The sequence below is a fragment of the Leptonotus elevatus genome, chromosome 9 (genome assembly GCF_054856555.1).
Source record: "Leptonotus elevatus isolate MCC_2025b chromosome 9, RoL_Lele_1.0, whole genome shotgun sequence".
In the NCBI taxonomy this organism is placed as follows: Eukaryota; Metazoa; Chordata; class Actinopteri; order Syngnathiformes; family Syngnathidae; genus Leptonotus; species Leptonotus elevatus.
Window position 1 is genome coordinate 19,970,433 of NC_141247.1, and position 23,996 is coordinate 19,994,428.

A 23,996-nucleotide genomic window follows, 5' to 3' on the forward strand; every position below is an offset into this window, starting at 1 on the left:
AAAAATGCACTGAGCCGTCACCAATGTCTTACAAATGCAATTATGCCATCTAGTGGCAGAAAAATGACCTCAAGACAAATCAATATCACACTTGTTTTTTTATAGTACATCTTTTTCATTTTAACTCAATTTGCGATTAATTGTGAGTTAACTATCCAAACTGTTATCGCCTGACACCCCTAAAAATGAATATAAGAATAAATATTAGGACGTCTTCACTTCATCCAGTGGTAATGGCTCGATCATTTTGTTTAATTTATTTATTTTCTAGGAGAATTCTCAAAATAAGCTTGACGAGTGTGCAAAATGCCAAATGCCCGTAAAGCAAACACGACGCGATTGTTGTTCAGCCTCACCCGACTGATAAAAGCGCTTCGACTGCAAAGCGCGTCAGAGCGGACGAGACGACCAGCGGAGCAAACTTTCCCAAGATCATGAACTCACCGATGCATCGTCAGCCCCTCCCGTTCGCCGTAAGTCTCCCTGGAATATGAAAGAGAGCCGGATTAGACTTTCACTGTCGGCTGGAGCCGTCAATATGCTGGACACGTTCGAGTAAACAGAGATTTGTTTGGCTTTTCTTTTTCTTTTTTTCCTTCTAAATCTTCTCCACAGAGGGTGGGGATTTATTGACCAAGTGAGGGTCACTTTCACTTTTTCTGTCACTTGATCATAAACTGAGAGTTTGTCTTGACCTAAAGTTGCAAAAAAAAGCAGAACATTTCTGGATTTTTTTTTTACAAAGAAAGTTTTGCTGGTTAATTGAATTAAATGCACATATTTGCGGTGCTAAATTGATTTTTTTTTGTTATCTATCCAACCATCAGATATATATTTTTTTACACTTAAATCATCCAAACAGATTAAAAAAATAATCCCTAGGTTGTGGGTTGCATTTATCTGATATTAGATTTTTGTGTATTTGCCATTAATTCCCCAATCCAACTTTGAAAGTTTCCTACCTGATGGTGGTGACGGTTGTGAATGTGTGCATCTGCGAGTCCTCGAGGCTAAAAAACAAACAAAAAAACCCACATCAAATAGCAGCATTATGTAAGTGAAGTTTCCACTTAGGTTTAGCTTGTTTTCAATTAAATGCTTGACAGCCTCTTAATTTCCACACACTTATAAATCCTGTTAGAATGACGAAAAAGCAAAAAAAAAAAAAACGGCTTTCATTTGCATCTAATGAGTTCTGCCATTCGGAAAGGAATACCTCTCTTCTTCCTCTGAAGGGAGAGTGTACACGGAAGGGGACGTCCACCTGTCCCATGGCGAGTCATCTTCTTTGGACCTAAAAACAAAAGACGGTGGGGAATTTCACATAATAGGGATAGAACGATCATCAATATTGATTTAATTAAATTTCCACTTTAGAAAAAAATATATATTCTGACATTGGGAACTACACTACATGAAAAATAAAATTAAGAAATTATGAAGACATTTGGAAAACTATCTCCAGCAGAAATTTAGTTGCTTAGTTTTTAATAATATATATATATATTTTTTAACACATTTTTGGTAGAATTTTTAAACAAATCACTCCCAGCCATTTTCACTGAAGCAACCCCCTTTGCTCCCGGCTGCTTTACTGGATTTTGACTGAATTTTGCAAGGCCCACAGAATATTCTGTTCCATTGCTATAAAAACGTGGAACCTACCAAAAGAAAGATTAGAGTCTCTTCTTTTATCAGTAAAACAATATATATTTCTATCTGTTTTCATTTTGCAGTAATTAGCATTAAAATATAGCCAAGTTTAATCATTATTCACAAATCTGTTTAAAACAGTGGGGAAAAGAGCTTTTTGCAACATGGCTCTGGTTGATCTCTTATACTCTGCTGCCACCTGCTGGCCGTTTTTGTAATAACTACCATTGCTTCAACCGTTCTCTGCAGTTCAGAGGCTGCATCAAAGCCTTCTGTATGCGCTTTATATAAATATGTCTTTGGGAGCATGGTAATAAAACTTATTTATACATTTTTGGGAGCAAATTAGTTAAGATGAAAAGAAAAAAAAATGCTTTTTTAATTCTGACGATAACGTTTGCTCTTTTACTGAAAACGAATATCGGCTTGAAATATCACTTATCGGTCTCCTTGACTACTACTAATCGGCATCTGTATCGGCCCTGAAAAAAAACACATCGGTTTATCATTAGCACACAACATAGGTGGAAAAACGCACGCTTGTGACAAAAACATATCCGATATGCAACCTATTTTCATCCGCACTAATGCACAATGTATTCTGGCTCAATGAACAGAGTGTTCATGCCGCACAAACCTCCGCCATATAGTGAGAGGGAGTCGGGTCAGTGGAATAAAAAGGGTAAGATACCCCCCCGCACCCTCCTCCTAAGGTGACTTACTTTCTCTCAAACATAACCAGGGTTTGTTGTTCATCCAGTCGGCCTGCTCCTGGAGCCTCGTGGCTGAGCGAGAAAACACATACATTGAAAGGCTTTTAGTGGGTAATGGCTGGGGTGGGGGGGCTGGGCTGGGGGGGGGGGGGGGGTTGGCGAAACAAGCCGGAGTACATGGAGTGGAGGCGTAAGAGTAAATCGAAGTGTGTCATCACCTCTCTTCTGCGGCGGTCTGCAGAGGCGTTGTGGATTCCCACGTGCGCTCCCACCGGTGAGTGCTGAGGCTGAAGAGGAGGCGAGCCATGATGGAGGAGTGGCGGCACATAGGAGCGGAACGACAAAATAAGCGCGTTTTTAAGAAATGGATTTGCGCCACTCCCGGCGGATCCGTTACATGTTCAGCGGGCCGCGGCGAATACCTTGTGGCGTTGGTGTCGATGGGGATGACGTCCTCCGCCAGCGATTCCAGGATCTGACTGTTCATACTTGTTAGCAAGCAAACACAAAAAAGGTTAATGAATAAAAAGACATGTTGATGTGGGAATGTAGTTATAAATATGCATTTAATAATGTAAGGAGTCAATGATGTTGGCTTACTGTCGATATAAGAACTTACGTGATCTTGGGCTCTTTCCTCTCTATGAAAGTTTGGGATGAACTAAAGAAGAACATAAAGTGAAATTAAATTGAGCTGGGACATGTGGTTAGCATGGCTGTCTCACATTCCAATATTCTGGGTTTAAATCTTAGTTCAGACCTTTCTGTGTGAACGTATATTCTATATTGTTTATGATTCTAAACTCGTGGCACCCAAAAATTTGAGGGTGGGTTGATAAACGTTCTGAGGGGTCTTGGAACTGAGTGATAGGGTTTTTTGGAGGCTACAATACAGTAGACTGTCATGGAGTGATGGGTGGACGATAGCTAGCTAGCTAGTGAGCTTGCTAGCTACATAGCTATCGTCCACCCATCACTCCATGAAAGTCTACTGTATTGTAGCCTCCAAAAAAAAATCATATCGGTCAGTCCCTAGACCTCTTAGAACTTTTATCAACCCACCCTAAATGACTCCTGTGCTCACATTTTGGGTCCTGCCTGAGGCTACGATACAGTAGACATTGGGATGATAGCTCACTAGGCTAGAGAGATAGCTAGTGAGCTTGTTAGCTAGAAAGCCTAAATGGCACCTCTGCTTACATGTAATGTGCGTATAAATTCAGGTTGTGTCACCACCAACAATGCATATCCCACGTTGGACTTGACTTTATTTGCAAAATAGCCTTATTTTAACAGCTTATCAAGATGCGTTCCCTGTGATTGACTATCGACCAGCCCAAGATCTCTCAGCCGAAGTCAGCTGGGGCGGGATAAACAGGATAAATGGTAGCATGAATGCCAATTGACAGAGAGAATAAAATATATTGCTGCGGTCAAGCAGAAAACTTCTACGTACAAATATGGTAAATGTGTTCTCGTGTCGCCTGTTATTATGATACATTATTAACCAATTGAAAGTGTTGAAAAGATCTTAGAGAACAAATATATTAACTCGCTCGGACATTTCAAGTGGCTGAGAAGTGTTGTAACCCTAATGAATATGAGGCATAATATTGTATAATAATAATTTATTTACTTCAAGCGCATTTTTTCCCCCCTTGACCTCAAAACGAGTTCTCCACCCATTTACTGTACTGGTAAAATTGACAATAATTACACGCAAGGGCAATTACCTAATGTAATTATGTAACTACGTAATATGGTGGGTAGCGCGGCAACCCGGTCGTGATTAATGTGTCTGTCTCACAGTGTCGCGATTTGGGGTTAAAATTTCGGCTCTTGTGTGGAGTCTAAAACGGATTGTGCTGCACCTTGCATGGAATGTAACTCGGAGATCTTTATTTGTTTTATATCCCAGCCACTTTAGAGGACAACAGCTGGCACGCTAAGATGATTAATTAATTCAGCCATCAAAAGATATTCAATCAGCTCTGATGGCCTGACGTTATTTTGGCCATTAATCATCTCAAATCAGTTCACAGACATATGAATTTAATAATGGAAGGAGTTATTTGCATGAATTCGAATAAATGATGACATGATTTAAGAGCTGACAGTGCCTTACTGTAGATAGAAGAACTTACGTAATGATTTCGGGCTCTTTCCTCTCCATCAAAGTGTGTGATGAACTAAAGAAGAACATAGCATTAGAGACTGATTAAATTCCTACCTGGCAGAATAAAGTCACAATCCTCATGAGAATTGCTGATATTTTATAATAAAATTAATGTGCATCAATTAGCATAAAACTGTTGTCTTTATGAGCTTTAAAAATTAAATGAAAAAACACTTATGTTACATTTTCTTCTACGCAATATGCCTTAAAATGTATTCATTTTTAAAAAATAATTTTATTCGGCTTTTTGAACCACTATCATGGAAATATGATCAATGTAATTGTAATTATTTCATTAATTCTGATGGGAACACATTGGAGCATGATAGCAGCTGATTGCGATACAAAACAATACACGATGAAAACTGCTCTAGCCGGAATACTGACACGGTTTGTCTGCTCATATTAGCAGCACAAACCGCATTCCCGACAGAGGCAGGTGGAATTTGTGTGACCCATTCTGTACCTGTTGATGGAAATATCTGCGAGGGGCTCCGGCAGGTCAGGGGAGCTGCAGGAGAGAAAAAGGGACTCGTAATCACATTGTGCTGCATTATGCATGACGGGAGCTGCAAAACTGTCACAGCTCCCGAACCAATATGATTACCTGTTTGGGGATGTGGTCCCTATCGGGTACGGATCAAATGGATCAGCCGAGCTGAAACGCAATTTCACACTGATTTCACTCTCAATTGTCAGCACCGCGCATCTGGTGTCACATTGACTCTTAATGGGAAGATGTAATGCGGTATGAATGGTAAACAGAAACAGCTGGACTGGGGGGTAGGGCTGGGAGATTACGGCAAACAGAACAATCATCATAATTATTTTCATCGATTTTGAAATGATGATTAATAAACGTTATTATTATTGTTATACATTGATTTAAAAACGGAGTATTTATTCTACTACTAAAACTCAACTTTAAATATAACCTAAAGGAACAACCAGAAAATAAATTACCGGTAGTAACAAATAAAACAAAAGAAATGTAAAAAAATTAACACAAATAAAAACAAAGAGCTGCCGTTCGTGCTGTGCGCCTATTGGCCAAAAAAATGGACCGATCCTCTACTTGGGTCGATTTGATCATACTTTAAGTCAAGAAATGGGTCTTTCAGCGTAAAACAACACCTTCCTTAGGTCAAAAAATTGGGACATTGTGTAAAAAACAACCCAGAAATTTGGGACATTGACCCATAAAGTGGATCGGTCCATTTTTAGTCCATAATTGGGTTACTTTTGACCCAACAGTTTTTAGCGTGTGTGCAGTTGTTTTTATTTATGTTATCTCTTTAAATTTATGATAAAGTCCAATTCCCCATCATCATCAACATTATAATTATATCATATATAAAAAAAATATATATATATATATATATATAATATAATAATTCCCTTCATTGAACTCTTCACCACATCCAAAGCAAACACGCCCAATAAAAAGCGAGTCAGACTACCTGAACTCAGTCACCGTGGTGGTCACGTGTGAGGTCATGAGGTCACGCTCCTCCCTGCGCAGTCATGGCGAGATGGAGAGGTCAGGAGCGAGCGCGTGAATGACGTGATGAGCGGAGAAAAGAGGGCAGGCCAAGGTTACTGTGGTTCTTCTCATGCACTATTTACATTGAAAGTACTGACAGGCACGGCAACTATTTGACTAGCCTGCAAACCAGGACAGGATTGTGTGTGCGTGTGTGTGTGAGTACTTGCCATACCTGTTCTCAGTAATGGTTACAGTTTGGCTGGTTGTCGTGACAGTCTCTGTGTCGCTGACGGGCAGGGAGAGACATCATTCAGAGTCAGGGCGCATTATTATACATGTCATCAGATCAAAAAGCATTTTCAACCAGGAAGTCCTGCGACTGCGTCGAACTTTGGATTGTTTTCAGTGTAACCGAGGCTGGCGGAGACAAACAAAAGCGGCGATACTTCGTCAGAACACAACGTTCTCTTCTATTTTCGGTCGTGCAGATAACATGTCGCTCTCTCTTTCAAAGTGCCGGCTTCAAGAAACTTTGGTTTCTGAATTTCTATCTCACGCTGAGCAGGAGAGGACATGACGACTGACGACTAATGGGCGTCAACAAAAGTTAGTGGCTCTAATGGGTATCATTTCATCAGCTTTCTATAAAACACAACCTCTCTGTATAGTATCTGCATTCAGAAGTGTTGTAAAAATAGCCAGCAGAAAAGGCATTACAGCAGGGACGGGCAACTGCGTTCACCCCCCCCCCTGCAAAGGGTTCTCTTGCATAAATATGACCATTCAAGGACAGTAACTGCAAGAACTCATTGTGAGCATTTTATTTTCCCACGAAAATCAACTAAACTCGAAATGTTAATATATGACAAAAAAAAAAAAAGAATGACAAACATTCTTTTTTTTTGTCATTCTAAATCCGCAAAATATTAGTAGGCCTACTCATGTAGTATGGGGCAGAATAAGACGCATGTCGTGCCATCTAGTGGTGAAAACTGATATTACAACTAAAAACAACAATTGACGCATATTCACATTTGAGCATCCGCAATATCACACACACTCTCTCTCTCTCCCTCTCTCTCTCCCCCTCTCTCCCTGTTTCTCTTTCTCCACCCCCCCTCTCTGCCCCCGCCCCCCCATCCTTGCAATACAGTATTGTATGTATCGGTATGGGGAGCAGTAGATATCCGTGCTGATAAGAAATGGTAGTACAGACACAGATGGAAACCTTTTGAAAGATTTTCTCTCACAGCATTGCTTCTTCTTGAATTGCATTCATTTGAGCTACGACTGGTATTTGCCAGATATGAAATATCGAGCAGTGTAAACCTTGGAATCCAACTTACACAATATGTAAATACATTGCCACTGACAAAGAAAGCACTGATTTGGAACATAATAAAAATGGATTTTCTCTCTCTCTCTTTTTTTTTATTTATTTGGGGCTTTTCTTGTACCTTTCAAATTCGGTGTGCACATCCCTTTCAAATTCAGTGTGCAGATCCTGACTCCAATGTACGCGGCTGGGCGGAACAGGCTCTTCAGGTTCTTCTTGACTTCAGAGACGGAAAGATAACAGTCAAAATTACAGCAAAAATAAATAAGGGTGTGGGGGGGGGGGGGGGTTGGGTAGAAGAGAAATGTTATGTTATTGTATAGCATTAAGGCAGTAAACAGACCACAGACTGTTGAGAGCAGAGTGAGTACATGCAAAAGTATAGGAAGCTCAACAGTGCCCCCTTGTGATGTGTGTTCTAAAACAATGTTGCTGCCTTTCATTTTTTATTTGACTGTGTGTATTTAAACAAACCCAGAAATGAGATTCAAGAGTTCCTCTGTTCTTGCTTCGTGGTTGCTGAGCGCTGAAGTTGGATCATGTTCCTTTCTATTGACATTAAGGAAACAGATCAGTGAACCTACTTTGGCACACACACGCCTCGCACATACGTATATCTCTTTAGCCATGTCTAATTTGGAACGAACTCCTGACAGGTATTTTTAGCAAGCCGCAAAATGAGATGTGACTCCTTTGAAGTGAAGACAGTGGCCAAATGCCATAATGCGTCTTCTTGCCAACTCTGCTATGAGATGAGCGAGAAAGTCGTTTTAGTGGCGTACCCTTCCTCCGAGCGAGCGTCCGCTGAGCGTTCCTCTTCCTTTGCCAGCTCTGGCTCGTCATCCATCAGACTGAAGTGGAAATGAAGACAAAATAAAATAAAAATCCTTCTCATCAGATGGCATGCTAAGCTATGACATAACATGCGTAAATTGATTTTTTTTGTTTGGCTGCTTCCATCGACAAGCAGGTGACAAATGAAAGTATTGAATTTTTTTTAATGGAATTTATTTCTCTGAAGCCGCTATGAGCCAAAGCAAAGACTGCACAAATACTTGTGTGCGGTACCTGGTTGAGTCTGAGTCATTTGGAATGAGGTTTTCAAACATGGTGGTAAGGGTTTCAACTCTGGAGCTGTGAAGATAAAGAGCAAACGCATGGAATTCCAGGTCAAAGTCTCCTTTACACATTTGCAGAAATGGAATGCAAGCATGCCAATGAAATGCCTTTGAAATACTTAACATAGCACACTGGAAGCCTTTGTATGGCACTCAGTGAAATTCAACATTTCAACCAAAAATATACTGGATATCGTCGCTATGTGAAAAACACTTACGTCCATTTTTTAAATTATGTTTTTGGGATGAAACTGAATACAGATATAACACAAAAAAAAATGTTTTTTAATCTTTTGACTCCTTCACTGCCATTGACGGTTATAAACATCAAAAATTCATTTGAACTATTTCTATTAGTTTAACATTTTATTCCACATTTGTTAAGAGTATGAAAACCTAGATATTTTTTTTGAAATACAGATAAAAAATGTGTGATTAATTGTGAGTTAACTATTGAAGTCATGCGATTAATTACAATTTAAAAAAATTATCGCCTGACGTGACTTAAAGATTATAAAAAATTTGGGGCGTCAGGCGCTTAAATTTTTTTGTCGTAATTAATCGCACCACTTCATGAGTTAACTCACAATTAATCACAAATTTTATATTTGTTCTAAATGTAAAAAAAGAAAGAAAAGGTTTTCATACTCTTGTTGAACAAAAGTAGAAAACTAATATAAATAGTTCAAATGAATTTTTTACGTCTATAGCCGTCAATGGCAGTGAATGAGTTAATTGCACTTTTATTTTTAAATTGATCTGTGCTTCGATTATTTCAATAATAATGAATGATTTCAAAATGAGGGTGTTGAAGATCATCAGAAGCAGCAAGGCATTCCAAAATAACTGAATACACTACTCACAAAAAGTGAGGAATATTCGGCTTTTTGGTTGAATTTTCAGGATGAACCAAAACTGCACGTTGACTTCATTTGATCTCTTAAAGGGATACTTCAGCAGTTAATAATTTGTCCACAATGAATTTGATAACTTCATTATTTTTCAAGTACAATTAATACCTTTAAAAATTACATAGTAGGTAACGACCAATCATGGCTCAGTTTGCTGACCAAACCCAGAAAACAGCCATGATTGGTCGTTAGCTACTTCCTCAGCACAGGTGATGTCATCTTCAATCGACAGCAAGTGTAAAAATGAGATTTTAAAGGTATTAATTGTACATGAAAAATAATAAAGTTATCAAATTCATTCTAGACAAAATATTAACTTTTTTGTGCTGAAAATGTAAAAAAAAAAAAAAAAGTCAAGTATCCCTTTAACTTTTGAATGCACTTGACCAACTGTTAAAGTTTCAGTACTTTTGCACAACTTTCTGTTGTCAACAGGTGTTTGACCAATACATTTCCTGGTTCAATTACTATTGGTATAAAAAAAAAAGAAGTCCTCTTTATCATAATGATCACATTTTAAAACTAAGATTAAAACTTTGATTTCCAACCTTGAGTTTTCAAAAAGTTCTGGCTCCTCATTGATTGTAACGAGATGAGTGTCGGCAACTCCCGAATCGTCATGTTCCGAATGGGTGGAGACAACGTGAAGATAATCGGCGATGAGTTCAGGGAGCGGAGCGGCCCCCTTGGCGCTGTCCGGTTTCATGTCTTCAAAGGGGTCCTCCTTCACAGCCGGCAGCGAAGGGAGGTCTTCTTTCACGGCTGCAGGGGAAAACACCTCCACCTTCGCAGGCTCATTAAAAGTGACGACGGCTGTCTTGACACTCGAGGCGACGCTGTTAATATAAGACGGGCAATTGAACAAATTGACAGAAGGAAAGACTGCTTAAGAGACAATTGGCTGAGGATTTACATGTTTTGTGTCTTGGGTGGTTCTGGCACAGATGTGACAGATTCCATGGGGATGACAGGGGAGGGGAGCGCGACGCTTACATCGGCATCATCTACGATCTCCACCCTGCACATTTGGAGCACACACAACAAACACACACGCGGCGTGGGTAAACATTAGCATTTGAATAATGCACTTTCTCTTAAAAATGCTGGGTCAAAAACCGCCCAAGTTTGGTCAAAATATTGGACCGACACGCTACTTGGGTCAATTTGACCCAATTTTGGGTTGCTTTGCTTAAAAACAGCCCAAGTTGTTTTTTTAAACACAAAAAATTGTGCCATCTTGTTTTGTACAAAACGGCCCAATTTTTTTGTTTTGTTTTTCAAACACAAAAAATTGGGCCAACTTGTTTTGTACAAAACAACCCAATTTTTTTGAGTAAAAAACAACAAAACTTGGGTTGTTTTTAAGTTGTCAAATTGACCCAAAAGGCGGGTCGATCCAATTTTTTTTGCTGTTTTGGTGCTCAGTATCACTTCAAGTATCAATTTGGTGCCAATTTGAGGCATCTTAGTGCCAAAGAACTGTGTTGAAGGGAGTTGAGGATCTCAATCAAGACACTCGTCACCCAATAAGATTGCGCCACATATTTATTATATATTTATATAAGATATCCGATGAATCAGTGTAATCATTACCCCAAAAGTTATATATCTGACATTTTACAATACGATGTACCTTTTAGCCACAAATGGTGGTGATTCTTTGGCCACTGAATTTTCAGACGCTTGAGTCCTGTGTAATTTTTTGGAAATACATAGAAAAGTCTTATAAGAGCAGAACATGCAAGCGCTTCTTTGCCAAAGCTGCAGAAAGTCAAGACATACTCAAATTTCTTAGCGGCAGAGAGCACATAAGACCGTTCTCTGGCGGCAGATTTGTCCAGGGTTTTGCTGGCTGCTGCCGTGCTGGAAAAGGAGCCAACGTGGCGTTAATGCGATCTCTCAGCAGGTAAGGTTTGAATTGGACAGCGTGCGTGCGTGCGTGTCCTACCGTTTCAACTGCTCCTCACTACTAATCTTGCTGTCCAAGTTCTCAGTAGAGGGTTTCACCGTGTGGGGAGCGCTAAAGACCACAAACACACACACGCGCACACATCTCACAAAAACATATTCACGCTTGCTCAAAGTCAATACAACTGCTTAGTTAGCTTACATTTTCTTGTAGCTCTCGGAATGTGTTTTGGTGACTGTCGATGTCCCGCTGCCAAAACAAAACACAACACACCATGACAAAAAGCTTAGATCACAAGACCCTTCATCGTGTACACAGCAGCTCTCGCAGTAGAGCTGTAAACAATTTTACTAGCGCAAAGTATGGAATCTCTTTTCATAACAATAACAATAATAATAATGATGATGATTAGGGGTGTCAGGTGATTAAATTTTTTAATCCTAATTAATCACACAAGTTCAATAATTAACTCACGATTAATCACAAATTTTATATCTGTTCTAAATGTATAATAAAATGTACAATAATTCTAAGTTTCATACTAAAAAGTGGAAAACAATTTAAGCTAATAGAAATATGGCTGCATCTTTTAGTCATTGATAGTAATTCATAAAATTAAGTAAAAAAAAAAGAAGATGCACTGTACTGTAAAAAAAACGAGTGTGATATTGATTTGTGTTGAGGTCACTTCTCTGCCACTAGATGGCATAATTGCATTTGTAAGACATTAGTGACATCTCAGTGCATTTTTCTTTTCTTTTCATATTACTTTAACATGAAGTTACTTGTGAAATTCTGCACATTTTTTAAATTGTAAAAGACAACTTGACTCCCCAAATATATGCATTATTATGATTTTTTTTTACTGCTAAATTTTGACGTGGATGTGTCTGCTGCGTTGCCACTGGAATTTCCCCAGCACAGGCTTTCCAAGAAAGGGGTGGTCATTAATCGCGCGTTAGAACAATGAGTGGCATTATAGGAACTTTAAATTAACTCAAAATAAACACACTCATTTTTGAAACCCCTAATACTGATATATCTATATATAATAATACATTTAATTTGTTATGCACATTCGATTTTAAAGAAATCTCAAATTGCTACAGATGGGGGTTAAAACGAAAAATAGTAAATACAACTGTTAAAAACATAAAATCTAATAGAATTTTTTAAAAAAAGAAAAAAAGAATGAATAACAAACTGAAGCAGAATAAAGGAATGACGATTCAGAAGTGAGGTGGAATTAGCGACATTTCCACTCGACAGGTAAGTTATTACCACTTTCTGACCATTAATGGATTGTACATACTCAAATAAAAAAAAACTTCAGACACATTACATTTGTTTTTATACCAATACGTCATTACAAATAACTCATGCTACCAACATAGCAGTTGAGGCTAATTTCAGCTAGTTCACAATGCTAATGCTAGCTTAGCATTGTGAGCGCTGCATTTTTAACACTTGGCTTATCAAGCATCTAGCCAAACAGCCAAACAACGAAAACAAACGGGTGAAACTGGCCGATAAGGAAAAATGAGCGCAATCTTTAGCAGCCCGACTCGGCTAAATGATTGCATTTCTATGAACTGGTTGCTCCAGCTAGTCTGTAACGTCCCTCTGGTGGGTCAAATTAAAAGCTTTGCCTTACAAGTCCACTAGAGCAGCAGTTCACTTCTCTGAAAGCAGAATGAAAAGCAGAGCCGCCAGCTATCGGGTCCGTCTACAAGATTAAGTCGCACAAGCGGTCTATCTTTAAGGCAAGACTTTTAATTTGTCTTCTTTTTCAACTCGACTATTTGATGCTATTAGATGATGCCAGCAAGTGTATTAATCAGAGAATGTTACCTAATGCCGTTGGAAGTGCTCGTAGAAGACGACGCAGGCTTGTTGAAAGCACCTCTGTACGAAGAACAAAAATTGTGGGTCAAAGGTGTCACTGTAAAAAAAACTGACCATCTCTTCATCCATTTTTCATTAGTTCCTCGCTGTGTTTTACTTACTTGATCGTGAATCCAGATGTTGTTGACCTAAGTTCAAAACAGAGACTTGATATCAGCGCAAATCCTGCCCGTGTATTTCAAATGATGAAATACGTGATATGACAAGTCATTTACTTTTCACTGTCTGACTTGCGTGGTGGCGCGGGTGGTGCGGGCGGCGCAGTGGAAGTGGGTGAAGACACGGGACTGGTTTGTGCTCCGTTCTCATGCCGGGCCCTTATTTCTGCCAACCTGCATGAACATACAATGACTTGTTTCAATCTGTTCAGATTATCAGGTGAGAGGTGGGCTGGGGGGGGGGATTTTACCATGGCTTCTCATCTGCAGGTTCATCCTCAGCTTCACTGTTGCGGTTCATCCAGCTTAAGTCACCCTTCAGCTTGGTCCTGACTTTGGTGGTTTGGAACACAGTTGCTTTCCCCTCTGAATAGGAAATAAAGGACTTAGTAACAGTTGGGTCAAATATAATCTAACTATGGGTCAAAAATGGACCGATCCTCTACTTGGGTCAATTTGACCCAACTTTGAGTCCTAAATATTGGTCAGATCCTTGACTTGGGTCTAAAAAATTTGGGTCATTTTGTATAAAACAACCCATAAAGTTGGGTCAAATTGACCCATAAAGTGAATCGGTCCATTTTTTATCCATAATTGGGTTACTTTTGACCCAACTGTTTTTAGAGTGTTCCTTACATCAATGAGAAACACCTCTCAATATGATGTGGGTTTGAGTGCATTTTTACAATTACAATTATTTGTGATGATGAGTGAATCTTAAACGGGTCGGCAGTCAAAAGCAGGACAAATCCAACTCTAAAAACAGCTGGGTCAATAGTAACCCAATTATGGGTATCAAAAATGGACCAATCCATTTTATGGGTCAATTTGACCCAACTTTTTGGGTTGTTTTATACAAAATGACCCAATTTTTTTGACCCAAGTAAAGGATCTAACCAATATATATATATATATGAGTTGTTTTACTTTTTTTTTTACTCAAAGTTGGGTCAAATTGACCCAAGTAGTCCATTTTTGACCGATAGTTGGGTTATCTTTGACCCAACTGTTTTTAGAGTGACATTTACATCAAAAGGAAACTTGAGCCTTCAATGAAATTAACATACATGTTTGTTTTTTGGGGGAATGTGAGAGGAAGTAAGTGCAAGTAGCAGGAGAAAGAGCAAACTCCAAGCAGGAAGGCCAGAGCCGATAATCTAACCCCTGAATCTGTGAGGCCCTTGGCTGTAATTCTTAACATGTTAAAACATTTTTTTTGTAAAAGTCATGAAGGCTAATGGCTAAGTCCTGCACATTGTGCCAGATCTCAGCCAGTTGCTGCCGCAATGCTCTGTTTTGCTTAAGACTGGAGGAGAATCATTTTAGCGAGAAGCACTTTAGGAAAATCTGTTCAACAGGATTAACGCAAAGGGAACCTAAATTGGTTCTAATTTTAGAGAGAAGAGTGTGTAAGTGTAAGCCAGATTCCCGGTTATTTGTAGCAAGTGACGAATTGAACAGAAGAACCATGACAAAATATTGCTGGGGGGGTCTCGAGGCAGGTTTCTGCTGAAGGTCGCACGTTTAGTTTTGCTTATACTCCGTGATAACTGTAGACTAGAAAGAGTGTTTTGAATGTTAAGTAAAAGTTGTCAGTGGCAGATACAGGGCAGTGTGGGGGGAGGAGATGGATGCATAAATGATTGTGTCGTTGGCTTGAAAATGTGTAAGGTTACCAATACTGCTATTGGCAATAGCATGAATTATATGCACATGTTGAGAAGTGTTGGGGTTAAGTTCAGGGGATGTCGTTAATAATTGTCAACTGCGGGAGTATGACGCCCTTTGAGGATCTTTTGTGATTAAGGGTTATATAAATCAACTGGACCAAGTACAGAGCCCTGCTGGACACCTCCGAGAGGTGGTAATGGGGCTGAGCGAAGATCCCTTTGCCCTCGCTGACTTAATTGCTCCTGCTTTCAGGTGCATGTTGATGGTGTACACAAGAATACTTTACACTCTAAAAACTGTTGGGTCTAAAATAACCCAAATTGGGTCAAAAAGGGATCAAATATGAACCCTTCTTGGGTTATTTAACCCAACATTTTTGGGTATTAATTTACCCCCAAAAGTTGGTGTTTTCTCCCACAAAAAAAACTACCGTCGAGTTGTTTAGTACAAAACATGTTTGGGTTATTTATGTAACCCAATTTTTCAGGTTAATAGATAACTCAAAACCCGAAACAACCTGATATTGGGGGGCTTTTGAGCAAAACTATTTTTGGGGGGGTTCTCCTGTGGGTTATTCATTTGACACGAGTTTTTGGGTTAAATGACTGACCCAAAAAGTTAGGGAGAAACAATAACTCACAAAACAATCCAATTTTGGGGTGGCGTTTGTGTAAAACAACACCATTTTTAGGGTTGTTTTGTGGGTTATTCATTTGACCAAACTTTCTGGATTAAATGAATACCGGTAACCTAAAAAGTTGGGTCAAATGATCAACTCCACAAATTGGGTTGGTTCCTTTTTTAACCCAACTGTTCTTAGAGTGTAGAAAACACTTTTGAACCTTAAAGAATTTTACCTTCTAGGCTGCATAATAGAAAGTATGTGCCCTTTGCGTAAAATCAGACAATAAAACATTCCCAGTATGAGACACACCCTGTGGCTGTGATAACCCATTATTGGGCAAAACACTTCCTTCCTACTCACCAGTAGACATGCTTTGATTTTTTCTCTTGCTGCTGCTTCGCTGGTTCTTATCTGGCCACCTAAAAAAAATGCGCATGCCACATTCAGAAAAGGGAGGGCACAAACGACAGATTAGCCAACGGATTACTGTTTTGATAGGAATCGGCCTTCCCACGCTTTGTTCCCGCCCAAAAAAATAGAACATATGCTCTGAGAGGAATTCCTTTCTCATCCTTTAGACATGTAGAGGAGCCTGTCTTTCCACTTCCCAAAAAGAAAAAAAAAAGCCGCTATTGACACAATATTATAAAGAATCATCTGGTGAGGAAAAAACTGCCAACAGAATAATTTGTGTTAAGCATATTTATATCTGAGGCAACCCACTGCTTAAACCCATTTACAGTCAAAATACCCCCCCAAAAATTGAAGAAATATCAAAAAAGGACTTGTGAATGTCTTTCTTATTGACGCTTACAAAACACTTACGGTGAAATTCCCTGAGCAAATACAACATGACACAGTTGGAATTTACTCCCTCACTATCTGACGAGATTATCATTCCCACAATAATTAGTTCGGGCATCAAAATCCATATTTGTCCATGGTTTAAGACACAAGTCCGCATAAAAACATTCACTGATTCATGAAGTGTGTTTAAGAGGCACAAGGAACTGGACAGACAACTTCATAAACTGTGGCAAAGAAATGACTAGCAAAATAAGATGGCAAACACTGACTTAAAACCATTCGCGCCGAATGACAGATGACTTTGATCGCTCACCCTAAAACGGCAAGCACCCAAAAAACGACAGTACCGACCTGGTCTCACTTTCTTATCCAAACGGGCTCCTAGCACAGGGTAGTGTCCCGCTCAACGTGCCAGCTGAAAAGTGGGTTGTGTCTGACAGGTGTCTTGAGCTACAGGTACGGGCGTGAGCACTAACAAGCCCAGCCAGTCAAGGAGTGCAAGACGTGTGGGGTGGAGCACGCACGATATGTTTGCACCACTGTGACTAATACAAGTTGCTTGGTATTCGCTTTGTTCTTTGGGAGTGAGCAAGCAAATCGCCGCCTTGCATGTGGCCGATTGTCTATTGGGGGGGGGGGGGGGGGGGGAGACAACAAGGGCAGAGGCATTGCTGATGCGTAGCAACGAAAATTGCTCTCGTGCTCACTGAACAGGGAGCAAGCGTCGTTAACATAAACACTGATTAGAGGTAGTGAGGTACCTTGAGTATTACGGCACTTTGGGAAGTGGGAGGCAACAAAGTACAAATACTTTGTTACTTCATTTCAATAGATTTTCCTGGTATCTGTACTTAAGTATTTATTTTACTTTTTTGCAAGATATCTGTACTTTCTAACTCCTTATTTTGTCAAAATCGACTTCTTACTTTTCTCAACCTCTGACGCAAGGTTATTATAGATTATGTAAGCAAACTAAATAACTCAAATTAATGCTTTTATACTTGAGAGTTTATTTCACTCACAAGCTTTCAGGAATAAATTATTCTGAACATTATTTACAAAATATTTAGATTTTTTTCTGTATTTGTGTTTGGCTGTACAGAAAAAGAAAGGTCAAAAAGTTATTTGGGATTTTTTTATTTTTTTTATTTAACAATACATATTTGGGACCCTTTTTCCCCCCCATCTTGCACTCAAATACTCCATTTATTTTAATAAAGCCAAGACTAATACTAAAACTAAAACTAGTACAAACTAATTTAAAACAAAGTTAAAAAAACAAAAACAAAAAAACAACTAACAAACCTGCTCTAAAATCTAATTAAAACTACTAAGTACATTTTAAAAAACAAAATAAAAATTAACTAGAACGAAAAATCCGAAACTATTGTAACATTAATCTTAAATAAAAAAAAAAAAGATGTAAAGTCAACCATGTTTGGGGGCTTGACTGATTTAGATCAGAGGTCTTATAAGGTAAACCACAAAAAAAAATGGGACAGCAGCAACAGAGGTGAACCAAGAAGCATCATCAACAACAATGATGCAGCAAGCAAAACATTCCCCATCCTTGGCTTTATTAAAGAGAATTATTAATGTTGTAAGCAGAAGAATTATTTGTAGTGAATGTAAAATCCACAAGCTTTCGGTGTTCAAAAATGATCTGCCTAGTTTGAAAAAGCACATACAGTACAGGCAAGGTGGGTTTTTTTTCTTTCTGATTAGCTAGTTAGCCCGTTTATGATAGCTAGCAATTGTATTTTCTTGATAGCATTGAGGCAAGATAGCTAGCATTTTACTAGCTACTAGCATTTTTACTTCTGCTTTTCAGAAGAAAAAAAAACAAGAAAAGAAAATGGAGGCCTGAGAATGACAACCCATAAAATGGACAACTTTTCTACCAATACTCCAAAAACAATCATCCCCTCTCAGAAAATCTTTTACACAGAAGAGGGTGTGACTCGATGACACAACGGGTCCGCAGCCAGATGGCGAAAGCCAGCAAAGTTTCACTCGGATGACAAATGTAAATGCTCGTGTCTATTGTCTCAGCTGGATCTGCCCCCCCCCCACCCTTCCTTTAAGCTACAAACCAGTTTGACGGCCTCGGCCAGTGGCTGCCACTCCAGCACTCAACTATGATGACGTAATGCTCGAGGAGAAGTCAAAAGAATGAGAAGTATCTGGCCATGATGTCACAATTTACTTTACTTCGTGTTTAGTTGAACACAAAGATATTCTGTTATATGAATGGCAACAGGTGGATACACTATCTTCCACCATCTTGTGAGAGATGCCCCTGGCATAATTAGATGAATGATACCTTAATTTGCCGGAACTCATTTTCTGACCAATCAAGTGAAACTAGATCATTTCCATGCATAAATAGACAAAGATTTTTTTAAATTTTTTTCATGAATCATTTTCAGACCAATCAAGTCATATTGGATAATTTCCTGCCACACCTGCTGATCTCTCACAATAGTTTGCCACCAACGGGAAATTGTTGTTAATAGAGCAACGGGGAGATCAAATGCTACGCAAAATGCAGAAACTGGGATGGAAAATAGAAAACATCGTGACCTTCATTTTATTGAAGTACAGTACACTCCTGCAACAGCTTCCTCTCCTCTGGGGAAGAGCGCCAATTTGATATTTTGAGCTAAGCATTAGTGAATAAAAGAGGAAAGAAAAAAGGGGGGAATCAGCATTGCTACTCAAACTCACTACAACGCCGAATAGGAACCGTAATTTCGATACACACTTGTCGTCATGGTAACTGTGTATTGTGGACTGCCATCTTGGCTATTACATAGGAAACCATGTCAACATATCTTGCAATTTTTATTTCATGACTTTGCATTTGAAACAAGAGCCACCAACCCACAACGCTGCTTCAATCTAATGAGGATGAAGTACTTTGCAAATGCTTTGAAATTTGAATAATTCTTTACATCGCTAATCTTACCCATAATCCTAATCATCGTGCATCCGTACTAAACAGCGTTAATTTATTCCACCCTTACAGTTTGAATAAGCATAATTACCTTTCTAATACCAGTATTTTAGACTCTCTTTGGATTGTGAAGGTGCGGATGGTGCGCCTGCTGCCACCTGCTGGTACAAATGTTACATTACAGCTGAAAGGCAAACAATTGCTCCCCACATTGCAAGGCACTTTGAAATGCTGTCCCGTTTCGATTTGTCCATTCAGTGCACTGTAACTCTCCTATTATGCGTTCTGTCTGAGATGAGGATAGCTTCGAACCGTGCGTTCGATCGCCTCCTTTAGGCCAACCGGCGGTTTATAGCCCATGTCCTGTTTGGCCCGTTCACAGCTGTAGTAGTGGTGGGTTCCGGCCAGGGCCACTCTCATTGGCGTAAAGGTAGGTTTGAATGACACCAGGGGGCGCAGCGCCAGAGACAGAAGCCAAAGCAAAAGGGCCAGGCCGTACACGAGCGCGTAGGGCAGGTGGTAGCGCGGCGCGGCGTATCCCAGACCGACCAACACCTCCGACATGAAGTCCCAAAACCGAACTGGTTCATCATTGGTGATATGATATGGCTGGTGAAAACAAACGAGTCACATTTATTTCAGCATGCGAAAGCCCACGTGACAGATGATCAAACAAAAATGGCACCTAAAAATGATGTATAGTGTAGTAAGAATGTGATGTGGTCTCAATTTTGCCACAAATGGACTTAAGCGTAAGTGTAAAAAGCAGGATTACAGAGGATTTAACATTCGATTCATATTTAGCAAAAACAAAAATTACACTTCTGCCTTTTGTATTCATTTAACTTCAAATGTACAGAACATATTGGCTCGGCACATTGTTAAACACATGTTTTAGAAATGGTAACAGACAAGCTTAGAAATCTCCCAAAACAACACACAATACAAAAAAAACTTGAAATGAATAAAAAGAAAAAAAAGAAAAAAAGGGGGGCGGCTAGGGGATATCAGCAAGGTTAAATCCCTCCACTAAATTACACAATTTCCCTGCATTTCTTCTTCTTCATACATTTAAATGACGAAAACTAAGAAAACATAGAAATTTGGTTTAGATTTCAAGAATCTATTTTTATGTACAATTTTTTTTTTGTTGTTGCAAGAATTATGAGTAGTATGTCATGGGATGACTCTTTTACAGAAATACCATATACAACATTTTCTTTTGTCTTTGTTTGCCATTTAGGGAATAACAAATCTTCCCATAAGGCATTAACAACTATGCAATCATAAAGTAAATATATTCATTGTTGTTGTGGTCCAATTTGAAGCGCTTTCTTAAAAACTCAGAAGAGGGTACACTCTAAGAATTTTATAGTGAATTCCTTTTGCTTTTGGGGGAAGGGGAAATTTAAAGTCCTTATTTAGCCAAAACTAGACTGAACTTTAAATACTTCCTGTTTTCACTTTCCTTTTAAATGTACAGTGTCAAACAGTAGTGCGCCCCCATCTAGTGGCTGAAAGTGGAATTAAAAATGGTGAACGAGAACTCGTCACTCACTATATGTTGCTGGCATAAACAGAACAACAATTTGATTTGGAGGGAATTATTTTTGGTCCAATTGAGTGAAAATGGATAACGTAGCGGGTTTATCTCACAACATACTGTAGTCGGGACTCGCTAATGTGCACGTTTTACATTTATTCCCACTGACCTTTCCGCATATTGGTGAGTCGGGTCTCAGGTGCTCAGCAGCCAGGATGTGTCCGTGTACGACGTTCTCCACAAAGGTGAAATCCACCAGGTTGGTGCCATCCCTGGAAAACACACAGAATAAGCCTGGTACAAATCTTTTAGTATACTTTTATTTTTAGAAAGCCAAAAGGTTGTGATATATTAACCTATAGTTGGAGAGGAAGCCGGGGGGGAGGGGGGATTAATGGCAGCTAAATCTGTACCTAATCAATATGTACAGTACTACGAAATTACTATTCCTAGTACATGGTCAGCATGATAATACCGTACTTTTTTGTACCAAGTACAGAAATACACCCAAAAAAGCTTACCCTGTTGCTGTCCCTGTTGCTGCAGTGTTATACTCCACAGTGTGCACTTTGCTGCAGCGGGTCCTTTCACTTGAATGAATTGTGCGTCTTCACAGCAGCCAAAAGCCAAAACCCGGGAAAAAGAAACAGGACGCCCCCCCCCCCGTCTTCACCATTGACGTTGATGTGTTTAATGCGACGTAGATTTCACAGTTTCCCACGGTATTACTCTTAACTCGTTTGCTCCCAAAAACGTATAAATATGTTCTATTTTAAATGTTTAAAGTGTCCCAAAGACGTATTTATACGTTTTTAATGTTTATTTTTATGCTATAGCATACAGAAAGCTTTGATGCAGCCTCAACTGCAAAGAACGATTGAAGAAATTGTAGTTATTACACAAACGGCCAGCAGGTGGCAGCAGAGCATAGGAAATGAGCCAGGACCATGTTGAAAAAAAAACTCCATTTCTCAGAATTCTAAATAGATTTGTGAATAATGATGAAACTTGGCGATATCCTAATGCTAATTGCTGCAAAAACCGAAACAGATAGAAATATACTTTTTTGATGAAAGAAGAGACTTTCTTTTGGTAGGTTTCGTGTTTTTATAGCAATAGAACACAATATGCTGTGGATGAGTTGAATGGAAAATCAGCGCGGTGGGATTTTGTATATACGGAAAAGTCTAATTTCAGCAAGATAAGAAATAGCAAGAGTGATGTGTGTTATAATTCTTGATCTTTGGCATAACTTGACAAAACATCACAGACATGTTACTAAGACACCTGGTTACTGTATTAAAATTTGGGGGGGGGGGGGGGAGTATGTCTCCTTTAATTAATATATTGTATTAAGCAACCAGCAGAAGCTCAGCTTGACTCTGTGCGTACTGAGCGACGCATGCTTTTGAGAATATTCGATAAATCATGTTTGGTCAGTAGCCTTCAAAGACAATAATTCCGACTAATGTATGGACGTTGCTACGGACGAGAAAAATCCCTGGACTCAGACTCACCCAATGATGAACTTCATCTTGCCCCTGCGAGCTGCATCTACCAGGATGGGGACCAGCTGCGGGTCCCGAGGTCCGAAGATGCCGTGGGGACGGACGGCAACGGTGAGGAAACCATTCTTCTCGTCGCAAGCCTCCAGGACCAACTAGGACACAAACACACAAATACAAAATGAAGGAAAGTGCTCAAGGATGACATTATTTTTAACTAGTGTTGTCAAGTGTTTGTTTTTTTTTTAATTGATGTTGGATGAAATGGGGCAGCAGTACAAGTGCTGAATAACGCAGCCAAGTTTTGTTTGCCGCAAAGCACGTAATGAAAATGAGGATGTGTCCCGAATGAAAAAGATGTTGAAGCTAAATTAAACATGTCACCTACCTTCTCTTGCTTGATCTTGGTCTCTGTGTAGTAGTCAATGGGCTTCTTGGCATAGGGCAAATCTTCACTCCCATTCTTTATGTCAGAGCCCTCAAACACCACACTGGCACTACTCGTCAGCACCAATTTCTGACAACAAAAGGAAAATAAGACACATTTGTACTTTATCCCCGATACTGGTGACCTCTTATCCTGCTCGTCTCACCTGCACGCCGACTTTAGTGCAGGCCTGAATGACAGTGCGGGTACCATGGATGTTGACCCTCTCAAACAGCTCCCTGTCGTCACTAGCGGGTGATGGGGAGGCGCAGTGGAACACCAGCGACACACCCTTCAGTGCTGGCAGCAGGGCCTGGAGGAAGATAACATAACGGATATTTTAGGGGTTTGTCGGGTATTCACAAAATATACAGCTACGGAAAGATAGTCGTGTTAACACTTGTTTGACTGAGATTCAACTGCTTATTTGGGAGGGGGTAGTTTGCACTGGGATATATCTTAATAAATGTTCACCTTAAGCAGTCTGCAGTACAGGAGGATGGAGCCCTCACCTGTAAATCGCAGAGGTCTCCCTGGTGGAAGGTTATGCCGGGCATCTCGAAGTTCTGGTGAATGTCAAACACAGACACGGTATAGCCACGCTCCACCAACTTCTCCACCAGGTGCCTGCCCAGGAAACCCGAGCCTCCGATGACCGCACAGCGCTTATTACTCTGAAAGAAACACGTGGTGTGGTTGTCGTTTGCGTTTGAAAAGCAGCGGCACAAAAACTTTGATGAGGAAAAACTAACAAACTAACAATGATATGGAACTCACCGGTCGAACACGCGTGGCCATTGTCAGCTCAAAAAAGGGAAAAGGGTAACGGTTTTGTCGTGTAGTTTTAAAACACAACGGGCAGCCACGAATGAGTGCGTGACGCTTTGTTAAAGTTGATTTTAAACAGGTAACGTGTGTGCGGTTACCTGACTGACTGACTGAATGGACTGAGCGAGATATTACCATTGATTGGGCAGCAACTGGATGATGTGATATATTAGCCAATCAGGTATCGCAAACGTAAAAGAACGCCACAATTTCGACCAATCAGATACGTCTTCCGTCCCTTCAGTTGAACCTGTCGGTGCGTGGCGAGT

General features: G+C 39.7%; 2 protein-coding genes across 3 annotated transcripts in view; both read right to left on the reverse strand.

Moving 5' to 3' along the window:
- Positions 1 to 17,005, reverse strand: part of znf185 (zinc finger protein 185 with LIM domain) — a 22,472-nt gene extending 5,467 nt beyond the window's left edge. Inside the window, exons 1-28 of one of the 2 annotated variants that reach the window (XM_086084178.1) lie at positions 16,820 to 17,005; positions 16,022 to 16,080; positions 13,617 to 13,731; positions 13,423 to 13,539; positions 13,309 to 13,335; positions 13,154 to 13,207; positions 11,504 to 11,551; positions 11,342 to 11,413; positions 11,176 to 11,256; positions 11,027 to 11,083; positions 10,307 to 10,411; positions 9,942 to 10,229; positions 8,433 to 8,498; positions 8,147 to 8,215; positions 7,839 to 7,913; positions 7,486 to 7,584; positions 6,261 to 6,314; positions 6,003 to 6,056; positions 5,150 to 5,200; positions 5,009 to 5,053; positions 4,511 to 4,555; positions 2,986 to 3,027; positions 2,789 to 2,854; positions 2,585 to 2,653; positions 2,376 to 2,438; positions 1,217 to 1,294; positions 963 to 1,010; positions 445 to 483 (exon numbers count right to left, since the gene is read on the reverse strand). In XM_086084178.1, coding sequence (XP_085940304.1) covers positions 445 to 483; positions 963 to 1,010; positions 1,217 to 1,294; positions 2,376 to 2,438; positions 2,585 to 2,653; positions 2,789 to 2,854; positions 2,986 to 3,027; positions 4,511 to 4,555; positions 5,009 to 5,053; positions 5,150 to 5,200; positions 6,003 to 6,056; positions 6,261 to 6,314; positions 7,486 to 7,584; positions 7,839 to 7,913; positions 8,147 to 8,215; positions 8,433 to 8,498; positions 9,942 to 10,229; positions 10,307 to 10,411; positions 11,027 to 11,083; positions 11,176 to 11,256; positions 11,342 to 11,413; positions 11,504 to 11,551; positions 13,154 to 13,207; positions 13,309 to 13,335; positions 13,423 to 13,539; positions 13,617 to 13,731; positions 16,022 to 16,031 — 1,937 coding nt within the window. In that variant the 5' untranslated portion in view covers positions 16,032 to 16,080; positions 16,820 to 17,005. The remainder of the gene's footprint in view (positions 1 to 444; positions 484 to 962; positions 1,011 to 1,216; positions 1,295 to 2,375; positions 2,439 to 2,584; positions 2,654 to 2,788; positions 2,855 to 2,985; positions 3,028 to 4,510; positions 4,556 to 5,008; positions 5,054 to 5,149; positions 5,201 to 6,002; positions 6,057 to 6,260; positions 6,315 to 7,485; positions 7,585 to 7,838; positions 7,914 to 8,146; positions 8,216 to 8,432; positions 8,499 to 9,941; positions 10,230 to 10,306; positions 10,412 to 11,026; positions 11,084 to 11,175; positions 11,257 to 11,341; positions 11,414 to 11,503; positions 11,552 to 13,153; positions 13,208 to 13,308; positions 13,336 to 13,422; positions 13,540 to 13,616; positions 13,732 to 16,021; positions 16,081 to 16,819) is intronic. The other variant, XM_086084177.1, reaches the window with a different exon arrangement.
- A 2,035-nt stretch (positions 17,006 to 19,040) lies between these two features.
- Positions 19,041 to 23,847, reverse strand: nsdhl (NAD(P) dependent 3-beta-hydroxysteroid dehydrogenase NSDHL). The gene is made up of 7 exons (XM_086085078.1): positions 23,677 to 23,847; positions 23,412 to 23,573; positions 23,066 to 23,212; positions 22,861 to 22,989; positions 22,485 to 22,627; positions 21,137 to 21,239; positions 19,041 to 20,033 (listed from the first exon to the last, which is right to left on the reverse strand). Exons 1-7 carry the CDS (start codon positions 23,695 to 23,697, stop codon positions 19,701 to 19,703), a joined length of 1,038 nt encoding a protein of 345 aa, XP_085941204.1. The 5' UTR covers positions 23,698 to 23,847; the 3' UTR covers positions 19,041 to 19,700.
- Positions 23,848 to 23,996: the final 149 nt, after the last annotated feature.